The 14623-nt window shown below is 38.8% G+C and overlaps 2 protein-coding genes across 3 annotated transcripts in view; one reads left to right on the forward strand and one right to left on the reverse strand.

Annotated features, from left to right (window-relative positions):
- LOC143284919 (uncharacterized) overlaps nucleotides 1-12766 on the reverse strand; it is a 41525-nt gene extending 28759 nt beyond the window's left edge. For both annotated transcript variants that reach the window (XM_076592061.1, XM_076592062.1), the window contains exons 1-7: nucleotides 12602-12766; nucleotides 8544-8627; nucleotides 6541-6723; nucleotides 5093-5141; nucleotides 3572-3667; nucleotides 2920-2987; nucleotides 853-948 (exon numbers count right to left, since the gene is read on the reverse strand). In XM_076592061.1, the coding sequence (XP_076448176.1) occupies nucleotides 853-948; nucleotides 2920-2987; nucleotides 3572-3667; nucleotides 5093-5141; nucleotides 6541-6723; nucleotides 8544-8627; nucleotides 12602-12685 (660 nt within the window). In that variant the 5' untranslated portion in view covers nucleotides 12686-12766. The remainder of the gene's footprint in view (nucleotides 1-852; nucleotides 949-2919; nucleotides 2988-3571; nucleotides 3668-5092; nucleotides 5142-6540; nucleotides 6724-8543; nucleotides 8628-12601) is intronic.
- Nucleotides 12767-12852: 86 nt separating this feature from the next.
- Nucleotides 12853-14623, forward strand: part of LOC143284922 (protein FAM185A-like) — a 7238-nt gene continuing 5467 nt past the window's right edge. Inside the window, exons 1-2 of the mRNA XM_076592063.1 lie at nucleotides 12853-13580; nucleotides 14115-14224. Of these exons, the coding sequence (XP_076448178.1) occupies nucleotides 13004-13580; nucleotides 14115-14224 (687 nt within the window). The 5' untranslated portion in view covers nucleotides 12853-13003. The remainder of the gene's footprint in view (nucleotides 13581-14114; nucleotides 14225-14623) is intronic.

Genomic DNA, 14623 nt, shown 5'->3' on the forward strand with positions numbered 1-14623 from the left:
ACTCCTTAGTCAGCCACTGCAACCATTTTCTTTCCATGTTCTTGGCCACTTCCTTAGAAAGTGGCTAATAGTATTGTGTCTTCAATCCAGCCAACACTCCCCACCTTACACACACACACACACACACAGAGTTAATGAAAAGGCATACTCATATTCGAACCGTATTTAAAAAAATCTTCCATGTGATCAATTAACATTCTCTCACACTATGAAGCTGTGAGGATAACTTAAAATAAGATACAACTTTGATGTCTGTAAACACAGCAATTTGCTTTTTGGCTCAAGTACACAAAACATTAAAAACAATTACAGCACAATCATTACAGAAAATGACCATTCATTGAAAAGATGCATTATTATAACTTTATCAATAAGATTAATGTTGACTAGGTTAAAAAAAAACAACACAACAAAAACAAATAAGCACCAGTCATTCAGACTGAAATACCCTCGAAAACAGAGTATGGCTGCCTACATGGCGGGGTAAAAACGGTCATACATGTTAAAGCCCACTCGTGTGTACATGCGAGTGAATGTGGGAGTTGCAGCCCTCAAATGAAGAAGAAGAAGAAGAAAAAGAAGAAGAAGAAGAAGACTGAAATATAAGAAAAGCGAAGAATCATTTCCCGCAACACATAAACTAACATACTCATATACATACCCAATAAGCCCAACTGCACCCCCCACCCCACCCCCATTCTCTCATCCCTCACATATATATACACACATCAATACACACTGGAAACTACAGTGCACCAGTCATGCTACATATCTTTATGAAGGTGTCAGGTTCAAATACACAATAACAAAACAGAAGGAAAAAAAAAAGAGGTATAATGAGACGAGACTGACCTCCAGAGACTGGATGGACTTGAAGAGGCTGAGGTCAAAGGGCAGGAGGTTCATGTTGATGTTGCTGGTGCCCACTAGTTCTGTCCGACCCCGGATCTGTGCAGCCACACACAGCCATTGTGTTGGATTGTGTTGTACTGTGTTGTGTTCTGTTGTGTTGTACTGTATTGTACTGTGTTGTGTTGTGTTGTGTTGTGTTGTGTTGTGTTGTGTTGTACTGTATTGCACTGTGTTGTGTTGTGTTGTGTTGTGTTGTACTGTATTGTACTGTGTTGTGTTGTGTTGTGTTGTGTTGTACTGTGTTGTATCGTGTTGTGTTGTGTTGTACTGTGTTGTGTTGTATTGTGTTGTACTGAATTGTACTGTATTGTACTGTGTTGTGTTGTGTTGTGTTGTGTTGTACTGTGGTGTGCTGTGTTGTGTTGTGTTGTACTGTGTTGTGTTGTATTGTGTTGTACTGAATTGTACTGTATTGTACTGTGTACTGTGGTGTACTGTGTTGTGTTGTGTTGCACTGCATTGTATTGTACAATGTACTGTGTTGTGTTGTACTGTGTTGGGTTGTGTTGTGTTGTACTGTGTTGTGTTGTGTTGTGTTGTGTTGTACTGTGTTGTGTTGTACTGTGTTGTGTTGTGTTGTGTTGTACTGTGTTGTGTTGTACTGTGTTGTGTTGTGTTGTACTGTGTTGTGTTGTGTTGTGTTGTACTGTGTTGTGTTGTGTTGTACTGTGTTGTGTTGTGTTGTGTTGTACTGTGTTGTGTTGTACTGTGTTGTGTTGTGTTGTACTGTGTTGTGTTGTGTTGTGTTGTACTGTGTTGTGTTGTACTGTGGTGTGTTGTGTTGTGTTGTACAGTGTTGTGTTGTACTGTGTTGTGTTGTACTGTGGTGTGTTGTGTTGTGTTGTACAGTGTTGTATTGTACTGTGTTGTGTTGTACTGTGTTGTGTTGTGTTGTGTTGTACTGTGTTGTGTTGTACTGTGTTGTGTTGTACTGTGGTGTGTTGTGTTGTGTTGTATTGCACTGCATTGTATTGTACAATGTACTGGATTGTGTTGTACAGTGTTGTATTGTACTGTGTTGTGTTGTACTGTGGTGTGTTGTGTTGTACTGTGTTGTGTTGTACTGTGGTGTGCTGTGTTGTGTTGTGTTGTGTTGTACTGTGTTGTATTGCACTGCATTGTATTGTACAATGTACTGGATTGTGTTGTACAGTGTTGTATTGTACTGTACTGTACACTGTTGTACTGCACTGTATTGTATCATACTGTAGTATCATACTGTATAATTATTAACATCATACAACAGTACTGTATCTTATTGTTCATTGTTGTTGCTAGTGCCCACCCATTCAGTCTGTCCTCTGGTCTGCTCAGTCGCAAAAACCATTGAATTCTTTTGTATTGCATTGTATTGTATTATACTGCACTGCAGACACATACCAGCATTGTATTGTATTGTACTGTATTGTATTGTATTGTACTGTATTGTATTGTACTGCAGCCACAAACCAAAATCAGTGAAAGAAAAACGGTGCAAAGATTCCACATTACTGTATTTTACAGACAAAAAGGAGCTTTGGACAGTAAGGCGTATACCCCAAATTTCAAGTAACTGAAAGATGGATTTGACATCATCACTAATCCATCTGTGATTCAGGAAAAAGGAAATTTTCTATCTAAAATTACGTTTAATTACACATACTTACCGTGACCCAACTAGTGCAGACTCCGGCAGGGGTCTGACATTCCTGTCCTGTGCAAACTACTATCCGCCTATGCGGAGAAAATGAAACTACGGCCGATAACCTCCCGGAAGTAGGTAACCTCCCCTTTGTCCCGCTGGCTAGCACCCTCTTTTTCCCGGCAGCCATCATGACTCCTGTCCTGTGCTCTCCATACGGCTAAGTTTTTTTTCGTATTTTCTGTCTGTCTGTCGATTCTCTGGCGTTCTGGTTTTTTGTCAAATTTTGTCTCGAACCAGGTCTTTTGTGAAAGGGAATTTGAAACAGAGAGTTCAAAGACACAGCACTCACATATAATTCTTCCAGAAGGACACAGTTGTGTTACCTGTAAGTGCTTGGTCCTCGTGATGAAATCCAGTATGTGACCAAGGTCCTTTTTCACATCCCCGCTATCTGCCATCGCAACAGACACAGGCTGTGATTAATGTACGTTGACGACTGATGATGGCGCTGTTAAAATGCTTACAATGCAATGTCTTTGATTTGCAAAAACACAGCCTATTTTGCAAAAGGAAAAAAAGCATAAACAAAGTATGAAAAAAAAAAAAAAAGGTTGAGAAACATGTCAAAGGAACTTATCTGGTAGCAAAATGATGAGAAAAAAAAAACAAAAAAAAAACCCAGAAAAAGAAAACATGGCTGTTTTAGAATTCTTGAAATAAATCTTAGTGTATCAGGCTTGATATAAACGTAAAGGAGAATTATATGACATATGTACATACACAAAAACATGGACTCGCCAAAATGCACTCATACACACACACACACACACACAGGCATACATACGTACACACTCACACAAACACATAATACACACACACACACATACACATATTCTCTCTCTCTTTCACACACACACACACACACATAAACATGTACCCACCCACACAAACACAAACTGACCCACACCCCCAAACACAGCCAACACTGCAGGACAACAAAAGGCACTAACCAAGAGACACCAAAGGGACACCTACCACAGGTGGGCTCTGGCAGTTTGAGACGCTCCGTCAGGGAGTGCAGCTGAAGGGGAGTCACCCGGAACACCTCGTTACTCTGCAGCAGCATCTCTCCTGAACACAAAAATTTGTTGGTTTTTTTTCCCACCAGTGGAGTGTTGGCCTAGAGGTAATGTGTCCACTTAGGAAGCGAGAGAATCTGAGCACGCCGGTTCAAATCACGGCTCAGCCACTGCTACTTTCTCCCCCTCCACTAGACCTTGAGTTGTGGTCTGGACGCCAGTCATTCAGATGAGATGAAAAACTGAGGTCCCATGTGCAGCATGCATTTAGCGCATGTAAAAGAACCCACGGCAACAAAAGGGTTGCTCCTGGCCAAATTCTGTAGAAAAATCCACTTCGATAGGAAAAACAAAAAAAACTGCACGCAGGAAAAAATACCAAAAAAAAAAAAGGTGGCGCTGTAGTGTAGAGACGTGTTCTCCCTGGGGAGAGCAGCCCGAATTTCACACAGAGAAATCTGCTGTGATAAAAAGAAATATAATACAAAATTATGTTTCACTAACATACTTACCGTGACCCACTGGTGCAGACTCCGGCAGGGGTCTGGACTCCTGCCCTGTCCAAACTACAAGTCCGCCCATGTGGAGAAATCAAAAGTAGCTGTGGCAAATAGCCTCCCTTATGTGTGTGTGTGTGCATGCGTGCCTGCATGTGTGCATGTGTGCTTGCATGCATTTTTTCTTAAATCGTCAAAATAGTAAGCTGAAGAAAAGGCATTAGTGAGAAAGCAAGACAATAGTAGAATAGCACAGAAATAAAAGAGAGGGTGGTTTGTGTAGAACAGGGAAGGGAAAAGAAGGGGATGAGAGAGAGAGAGAGAGAGAGAGAGAGAGAGAGAGAGAGAGAGAGAGAGAGAGAGAGATGTGGGAGAGAGACAGAGATGAGAGAGAGACAGATGACAGAGAGATGAGAGAGAGACAGATGAGAAAGCTCTATAGAAGTGAGAGAGAAAGAGATGAAAGAGAGATGAGAGAAAGATGATGAGACACACACACACACACACACACACACACACACACACACACAGAATATATTATTGACATGAGCATGATTTTATATAAATCAGCTACACTAAAAAATCACATGTGAGGTGCGTGCAGCATACTTTGTACATATATCAATATGGCAAGTGTTACATGAATTATTAATTTTGAAACAGGAGGCAATGACAGTTACAAAAGTGTTTCATTATTATTTCACTAGTTTCAGCATTATGATGCCTACAGAAATGTGGGTGAGAAAAAGTTTTAAACACGGGAGAGAATGAGAAAGCACACAGAGAGAGACAGACACAAATAGACAGAGAGACAGACAGAGAAAGAGGGAGTGAGAACATTAGAAAATAAAAGAACAAAAACGACAAAAAACACAGCCTGATTCAGGTATATTTACAGGAGTTGAATTACAAAGAAAAGATATGTATTGTACATGTAATATCCTATGGATATGAAGTGCTTGTCACATGATTCTAGTTACCTCTGTTGTATAAGTCCTCAGCCATAGTTTGCGTAATGCCATGGATTTCCTGTAAAAGCAAAGGTTGACTTCCAATACATGATGCAGAATTAACACACATTATCTATCATTATTAATTTTTTTTTTATTAAAAAAAACTTGGGTAAGTATAGTTCAAAATGCTCAGATTATAAATCATAAATGTCATCATTATCATTATATCTGTAACAGGAAAGATAAGAAACAGGGCTGGTTGCACAAGGAGATCTTTGCAGTGCTAAGTTTGCTGAGAGTTGAGAATGTTCCTAAGTACATGGAATTTACAGTGGAGTTAGGAACATTCTTAATGTCAAGCAAACTTAGCGCAGCTAAGTTCACTTACACAACCCACCCCAGGACACAATATATATATATATATATATATTTGTATTTCTCTTTTTTATCACAACAGATTTCTCTGTGTGAAATTCGGGCTGCTCTCCCCAGGGACAGCGTGTTGCTACACGATAGCGCCACCCATTTTTTTTGTATTTTTTTCCTGCGTGCAGTTTTACATGTTTTTCCTATTGAAGTGGATTTTTCAAACAGAATTTTGCCAGGAACAACCCTTTTATGTGCGCTAAGTGGATGCTGCACACGGGATCTTGGTTTGTTGTCTCATCCGAATGACTAGTGTCCAGACCACAACTGAAAGTCTAGTGGAGGGGGAGAAAATATCGGCGGCTAATCCATAATTCGAACCAGCGCCCTCAGATTCTCTCGCTTCCTAGGTGGACGTGTTACCTCTAGGCCATCACTCCACCTATATATATATATATATTTTTTTTTTTATAATTTTTTTTAGATACATATACAAATACATAACTATTAAGAGGCTTCAATATTACTCACTGAGAAACAGTTTAACATCAGTAGACTCTCCCATATACTGATATAAACAGTGAATACATGCAAAAAGACATTCAAACAAAAGCATAACATATGGCATCTGCCACCAAATGACCGACAGAATCTTGGGGAAAAAAAAAAAAAAAAAAAAAATCACCTAGCTTGCCACAGAACTCTTTCACCCAACACAGCTGTGTAACAAAGCAGCCAAGCTGTTAACTTTTAGCCAAGGGCAGTAGTAGGGACAAGCTCACACTGCCTAAAAAAAAGTACAAAATGCTCCCAATGGCATGTGTCTCAAACAGGGGACACACACACACCACACACACACACACACACATATGGTCCAGTTTAATTAGGAGCCCTGTTGGTTCTTTGTTCTAATTGTACTGCTTGACCAGCTAGTTTGTTTTATTTTGTTTATATTCTTTTTTTTAATGCCAGTTGAGGAGAGAGGAGCAGGAAAAATAGTGATGATTTGTGGCATGGGTGGGCTAGGGAAGATGATGGATTTTCGTCTAAAATCACAAGTGTGGACAGACGTTAAACAAAAGAATGAACACACACACACACACACTCACATAGAGGTGGAAGTGGAGGAAGGAGGTGAGGGCGGGGGGAGGTCGTACGGCCAGCAGGTTGAGAACCGTCTGCAGGTACAGCTGCAGGTCATGCTGCCGTTTCTTCACGAAGGACTCCGTCTGGTTCCCAAACAGCTTCTTGGGTGGCAGCAGGCCCTTGTCCACCTTGTGGCTGGCCACCAGCTGTGGGTTTCAGCAAGCATACAGGTCAATGACAACAATTCATAGTGCTTGCATATGGTGTTTTGTGTGTGTGTGTGTGTGTGTGTGTGATTTTGTTCAGCTTTTCAGGAATTACAGTCCCCTGAGCAGGCTGAAAGCATATTGTGTCAGTTAGTGAATCAGTGAAAGAGTCTGTGTGTGAGATACGGATACGGATACGGATGTTTTATTCAATATAGGCCATGGCCCCTCATGAAGGGGTGGTGTAAACAAACATTACAGAGGTAATATATTCAGATATATAACATAACACAGTTGTAACCTGAAAATGAGAAAAACAGTCATTATCTGCATTTAGTCTTATTCACACATAATAACAAAAAAGCGGAAAACTAGCACACACTCAACTGCATATTGTATTTCTAATCTTTAAGGCTTTATACAAGTAAATTGCTAGCTGTTTAGTTTGATAGATACTGATATCAATCATGCATTAGATGTCTGAGAGAGAGAGAGAGAGAGAGAGAGAGAGCTCAAAACCAGATGTTTCATTGAGAGTCAAAGGATAAGCTACAAACTTCTTTTCACCATGCTCTCTCACCAAAGACAACAACAACAAGAACACAATAATAATAATAATATAAATAATAATGATATTATTATTATCATTAATATTAATATCATCATAATCATATCATTACCAGTATCATTACAGAAAAATAATTAAAACAAATCAAAAGAAGACAAAGAAGAAGAAGAAAATGAAGGAAGAGGAGGAGGAGAAAAAAAAGACAACGCACAATAAATGAAAAATGAAAGAAAAAAAAAAAGCAAGAACGAAAGAACGAAAAATACCATCATCTTAATGAGATCATAATCTTTACCCATTAGATTTAGAAACAAATCAAAGAGAGAGAGAGAGACAGAGAGAGAGAGAGAGAGAGAGAGAGAGAGAGAGAGAGAGAGAGAGAGAGAGAGAGAGAGAGAGAGAGAGAGAATGTTGTGCATGCATGCGTGTGTGTGTGCGCGCGTTGATGTGGAGTACACATGCACACATGCTAACATACTCAATGCTCATACTGCTGCCAGCATATGTATGCACAGGTGTATAATTTGTATGTGCAGCCAGAATGCATCTGCATTTCCAAGTACCTTTATTCAATCTAAAACAAACTGCAATATTATTTCATCCCCTTCTTTCATCATTTATAAATAACTTCTCACTTACAAAATACAATGGAGCATAAAGGTTTTGACAAATGTAGAAAAAAAAGAAGAAGAGGGAATGGAGTGGTTATATGAAATGAATAAAAAAAATTGCAGATATATCAAAGAGCTCATTTCTCATGTAACACTAATCATAATTTATATCCAGCTGTGTTCTAAACTAATTGAGTCATCAAACAAAAAGGCTTAAAACAGATTCTGAGTCAACAGGCTGTGTGATAAAAAAAAAAAAACATTAAAAAAAAAAAAAGAAAGAAAGAAAAAGACACCGTAAAAACTATCCAAGTTATATACAAAAAATTCAATTGAGCATCTGATGATTTAACAATCAAAAAACAAAAACAAAAAAACCCCAAAACAAACATGTCAACAATCAGTTGAACACTATAATGTATGAATCATATACTGAGTGATAATGAAAACAAACAATAAAAAAAAAAAAAAAAAAAGAAGAAAAAAAAAAAACCCAAACCCCCACACACACACACAAAAAATCAACACACACACATCAGATGACATTCTTTCCCACCACCACATTCCCTCCACACGCATTCAGCTGAACAGAAAACTTTATCCAAATTTGTAGCATTTAGAGCGGTAGTAAAAAGCAGTACCTTTTCATGGAGTTCATGGAATTCGCTGTATCTGTGTCTGACAGTCCATGTGCAGCTGTCCACAGTCATCTCTATGGTGTAGGTCTGGAAACGGAAACCATAAGTAGCCCATTAACAGGTTGGAATGCTTGCTTGTTTGTTTGTTTTTCTCCCCCTCTTTAATGATCTGTTAACTGTAGGGACATTTATCATGTTTATTTCCTTTGGTACCAACACCATACAGTAGCTGACACATGCAAACACACACACAGACGTGCACACACACACACACACACACACACACGAGCCTGACACATACACACACACACAGAGACGCACACACACACAAACCTGACTCACAGTCACACACACACACTGACACTGTATCCAAACTGAGAGAGGGAGTGAGTGGGAAAGACATTTAACCAAAGATTTAACACACACTTGAGCAAGTAATTAATGAACACCCCACCCCCAACCCCCCTCCTAAAATGTGTAAGCTATTTCTGAATCAGTGCATCATAAAATCACCGAGAAGAAGAAGTGAATGAGCACTTGCACCTGTTATCTTCCTATAAAGAGCAAACAGATCAAGGCAGCTGCTGTACTCTCAGCAAAGGCCATTGTTTTTATCACATTATCTTTTAGCTGATAAATATATGGCCAGGTGAGTCATGAAACAACTGCTGCATAATTATTACAATGATCATTATGTACTGATGATCCCACCAGGCGCTGTGAACAGGATTAAAACTCCGGACCCTCGGACTGAAGGTCCAACACTTTAACCATTTGGCTGCTATGCTTGTCAAAAATGAAACTAAAACCAAAGAGCCCTGTCATTGCTGAAATTGTTTCTCTTATTTTTTTTTCACCTCTGGCCCTTTGCAGGACTTTTTGGCTTGTGCAATAGTCAAGTGGTTAAAGTGTTTAATCCTGGTCGCAACGTCCTGTGGGTAAGGGGTGGTGATTTCTACTCCCACCTCAACAACATGTGTAGACCTGCTAGAGCCTGAACCCCTTTGTGTGTGTACACATACAGTGGAAATATCTATCTATCCATATAATATATCTATGCACACACACCCACATACACATTATATATATATACATGTTTAAGATCCTGTTATACATGTCAGCAGTCAGTGAGTTATGAAAACAAACATACCCAGCATGAACATCCCCAAAAATTGAGAGTGGCTGCCTATGATGACACGGGTAAAAACAGTCATACAAGTAAAAAGCCAACTTGTACACTGAGTGAATGCGGGAGTTTCAGCCCAAGAATACAGAAGATGTGGAAGTGACAACTTAAAAATTACCTTTGAATGGCGAGCATTCCTGGTGAAGTACAGATCTCCCAACTAACTGACTGGCTCAATAGCTGACGGGTTAGAGAAACTGGTTACCATTGTAAGCGTCTATAACTTTCATACTGTTTATATGATTCAAATTCCAGCCATGTCTTGTCGAGTGAAAGGTGGAAACATTTCCCGACTTCTCTCTCTAGTAACTAATAATGTGTTGACTTGCAAATGCTACTGTCACTTAAGTGATTTATGCCTCAACGGTCAATGTCTAGTTTGTGTTTTTATATGCACACAGGTGATCAAAAATACACACTGATGATTCTTGTACCAGGTTCATTGAGCTATGGAAACATGTGTATAGTGCTCATTGTCATGAATACAATATCCATCCTTTGTAAGGCTGCCAACAAGGCAAGATCAACTGAAGATGTCTGCTCACTTCAAAATTTACAAAGACTAAGCATAGACAGTAACATCAGTGTAACATCATATGCAGTATAATCTGCACAATTGGCTGTGAGTCAGTCCACTGGATGGAGAGGTACTAAAGGTATAAATGCTGTCCATTATGATTATCTGACAAATCATACAAACACCAGGACATGACTCCCTTTGAATTTGTTTCTCATTCAACTGTGCTATTTGTATTTTTCAATGACATACATTTCAAAATGTATATGATCAAAAGACGCAATGTACATGAATCATACACTGATACAGTGTCTGCATGTTCTCTCTCTCTCTCTCTGTCACACACACACACACACACAGAGCTTGAACTATAAATATACTGTATGCATGAAACTGATGAATTATTTATACTGCGCTTATGTGCATATATACCTGTAGACACAACCTTGTAGTATAAACTTTACATTATTCATTGCATGTGAATACAGTCATTGACAGACACAGACACAACACACTCACTTGCATACGGACATGTCTCATTGTCTGATATACAATTTATGAATGAATGCATATGATATATATATATATATATATATATATATATATATATATATATATTACATATATTATTACCAGCACAGCACTTACTTCTGTGGCATACAATGTGAGGTACTTTATTCATATAATGTATACTGTGAGAGCGAACTTTGCTCAGTTGATTCTTACAATGATGTGGCAATGAAAACCACAACAACTGGTGACATTTACAACAACCAAACAGTATCTTTCGGTATTTATATGATGAGGTCATCTGCTGAGCTTGATGCCGCTCAAATCATTTCAAACTAATGTGTTAAGATCACATAACAATTGAAATGATATGTTTCCATTGCTGCTCTCTCTCTATATATTCTCTCAATCTCATCCATTACCCGAATTTGAAACACATTTTGATTCTGAGACAGACTGAGCATTTCCCAAGAGGTGTCAAGACACAGACAATAGACAGAGAAAAAAAAATTGCTACACAGTCAATAACCAACAAATGTTTAAGCTCCCATATGGGGTAGTTAACTTCGTAATGTAACACACACACACACACACACACACACACACACGCACATACACACACGCGCGCACACACACACACTGACACACACACATATTTACAAAGTCCACTAGATGTCCACTGGATAAGTGGGCACTACAAGTGAGAATGCTGTGCACTATCTGCTATAAAGCAAAGACATGCCAACAGTTGATGATTAGTGCTTTTCACAGAGGATTATCAAATAGTAATAAGCGGGACAGTTCAATTTTCTGGATTTCTTTAATTTATAGTAAATTATACCTTTCATTTCCATTTATATATCATATAATATATGCATTGTGGCAAAAAGCACCAAGCAAGATTGGTTTTCATATAAGAACTAGTTCAACTACTGTGTGACCTTGTGTTACTTAGGAATAGGAGTTAACATAATTAAGCATTTGCATGTACTGTCACATTTCTTGGCAAAAACAACAAAAGACGTTATAATTATTTGATCGCAAACTGCTATGAAAAACAGAAAATGCTGAAATTTTCATGTTTAGGTATATCACTTCTAAGATAACAAATAAATTGAGTCCAGCATATGCTGAGCAGATATATGTCAAGAAGCTGTTCTAGTTGTATATTTTTCCTGCATGTTTCAAGAATCTAAAAAAAAAAAAACAACCAAAAAACCCCAAAAAACCCAACAACAACCAAACAAAAAAAAAAACCCAAACCAACAAACAATAAATAAATTGACATGGGTTTTAACTTGTGTACCACAATCTTTGTTTCAGAATGGATCAGTTGACAGTGTCATTGGCCTTGGCATATGAGTATCAGTTGGGAACTTTTAAGTTGTCTGACACTGGTTGTGCAGAGGGTAGTAGCAACTTTGCAGCAGTTAGAAACATGAATTGGATTCTTTTCGTTTTCGAATAAAGGAACTAAATCATACTGTTACACTGGTGTTTGAATATGTAGTAGAAAACAGTAATACCAATAGCAGTACTAGAGGTTGTTATGGTGGTCCAGTTATGTGTGGTGTCACATCCTAAAACCAGAAAAGACGTTTCACTATCAGGTTGTATGTCATACACAAATGTCATTTATAGTGACATTGGGTGGCCTTAATGTACATCTTTAAGCCTCAAATTTCTTGTAATGTTGCCTGAATGGGTGACTGTTCAACAAAGAACGTCTTGTCTAGGTCTACCAGCGTATACTAGTCCACAATTCAATACAGAGCTAAGTGTTCGGAGTCAGTGTCGATGAAGAAAGTCGTGCGACACAGACGTTTTCTACGATTTGAATGAACTTACCGTGAAATTCTCATTTGTTTCTGATCCAGTAATCTGAACCGTTCTGGCGGCAGAAAAACTGTCATCTCTGCCAAAATGCGCCATGTTTCATTGTCAGACTGATCAAGCAAAACCCAATTGCTGATCAGAAACTTCCTCGTCTCGTCTGCTCGCTCCAGGACAGCGATTTTCTGTCAAAACACAAGCCCCCTGGAGGATCACTCTGTTGCCCTGAGAATTATTTCCCTTCAAAGTCAAGGTCGACCACTTTCATAATTTCAAAACCATTACATCTGTTCCCTCAAAGTTAAGGGCGTTCAGACCCTGCAATCAATCAGCCTGGGTTATCAGCAGGGTGGTTAGTAAAGAGATCTGATTTCGGTGTTTGTGCGATCGTAACAGTTTCTCCGCTTTGAAACAAGAATGGCAAAGTTTGTGAGCAAAGTGCTCCAGTTTAGCAGCAAAGGATTGCGACGATCTTTTCTTTCAAGACTGAACGGGCCGCCACACAGGAGGACAATCGCAGCTCTGTTTGGAGACAGGCATTGCTGTCACGTTGAGGCTGCACAATGGCTTTGCACTCATAGAATCTGCAGAGACTGTCCCATCTCGAGTGATAAACACTCATTCCATACACACAGTGCTTTATTCTCATCAGAAGATGCACAGCAAAAGGACGTTTTCACAACAGAGAATCTCATAGGAGCCTGGTTCGATGAAATAAACACCTTCGGCACAGTACATATTCGCAATGTGCCCTTTGACATCCACATTCAACCGCTCAACCCTTTGGATTACCCAGAACTCAACAAAACTATTGTAAAATTATACTACAACAGTGCCAGCAGGCAGCCTCTGGTGGGCTACAAACTGAGTGAGATGGGCAAGCTTAGTAACACCAAGGTGTGTGTGGAGGGGGGGAGACTTGACGTCTCATGTGACGTGCCACAGGGTGTGCAGCTTCCCCTGGTGTGCGTCATTACTGTGCCACTCAAGTTTGGTAAGTCATGTGTGTGTGTGTGTGTGTGTGTGTGTGTGTGTTTCAGTTTTAGTTTCTCTCGGAGGCATCACTGCATTTGAACACATAATATAATATATACACTGCACTACATCTGCTAAACAGATGCATGACAGCAGCATAGCTCAATAAGATAAGAAAAGAATAACTATTATCTCCAACTAGAGAATTTTGGTCAGGTGCATTATCACAACATAGACAAGTAAACAACATGGGGACCATAACTGGGAAAAAAACACACACAAAAACAACACAACAGCTATAAGGAATATAATGAAGTCACATTTGTAAAAAATATCACATATGCTGTTTTGAACATTCATTCTACATGTTGCACTTAATGTATGAAATGTGAAAACAGAAATGATTAATAAACATTATTTTGAATATAATCATTAGCATACACTACTATATATTGCACATTGATTGTAAATATAATGCACAAGCCAAGCTTTGAGTGCATGCATACATACATACAATATAGGACAGTAAAGAGGGAAGGTTTGTGGTTTTCAGATGTTGACATTGAAGGTAGTGGAAGTGGCAGTGTGACAATCAGGAACCTGGAGAGTGACAGTGTCAGGGTGCATCTGAAGCATGGAGATTGTCATCTGACCAGCCTGAAGGTTTGAGTGAAAAAAAAACTCTGTTATCTTGTGTGTGCACTAGTTCTACTAGTTTCTAGTTTGTTTACATGTTGTTATACTCTTTTCTTCTGAAGTCTTCTTTTCTATAGTCAGTTTTTGTTGTTGTTTTTTTTGTTTTTTTGTTTTGTTTTTTATAACTAATTCAAATTCAGTGAAGACCAAAATAGCCAAATCTGTTATCAACACAACAATATAGATTTTGTCTCATTTCTTTAATGATGGTCTTCTGGTGTGGAATTCATATTTCATTGCAATTTTATGTATACATGATAATATGACTTAGAATTGTTGTATAACAGGTTTATTTTTCTTCATGCACCGTGATGTGTGTTTGTGTGTGTGTGTGTGTGTGTGTGTGTGTGTGTGTGTGTGTGTGTG

Source organism: Babylonia areolata, chromosome 8 (assembly GCF_041734735.1).
Source record: "Babylonia areolata isolate BAREFJ2019XMU chromosome 8, ASM4173473v1, whole genome shotgun sequence".
NCBI lineage: Eukaryota > Metazoa > Mollusca > Gastropoda > Neogastropoda > Buccinidae > Babylonia > Babylonia areolata.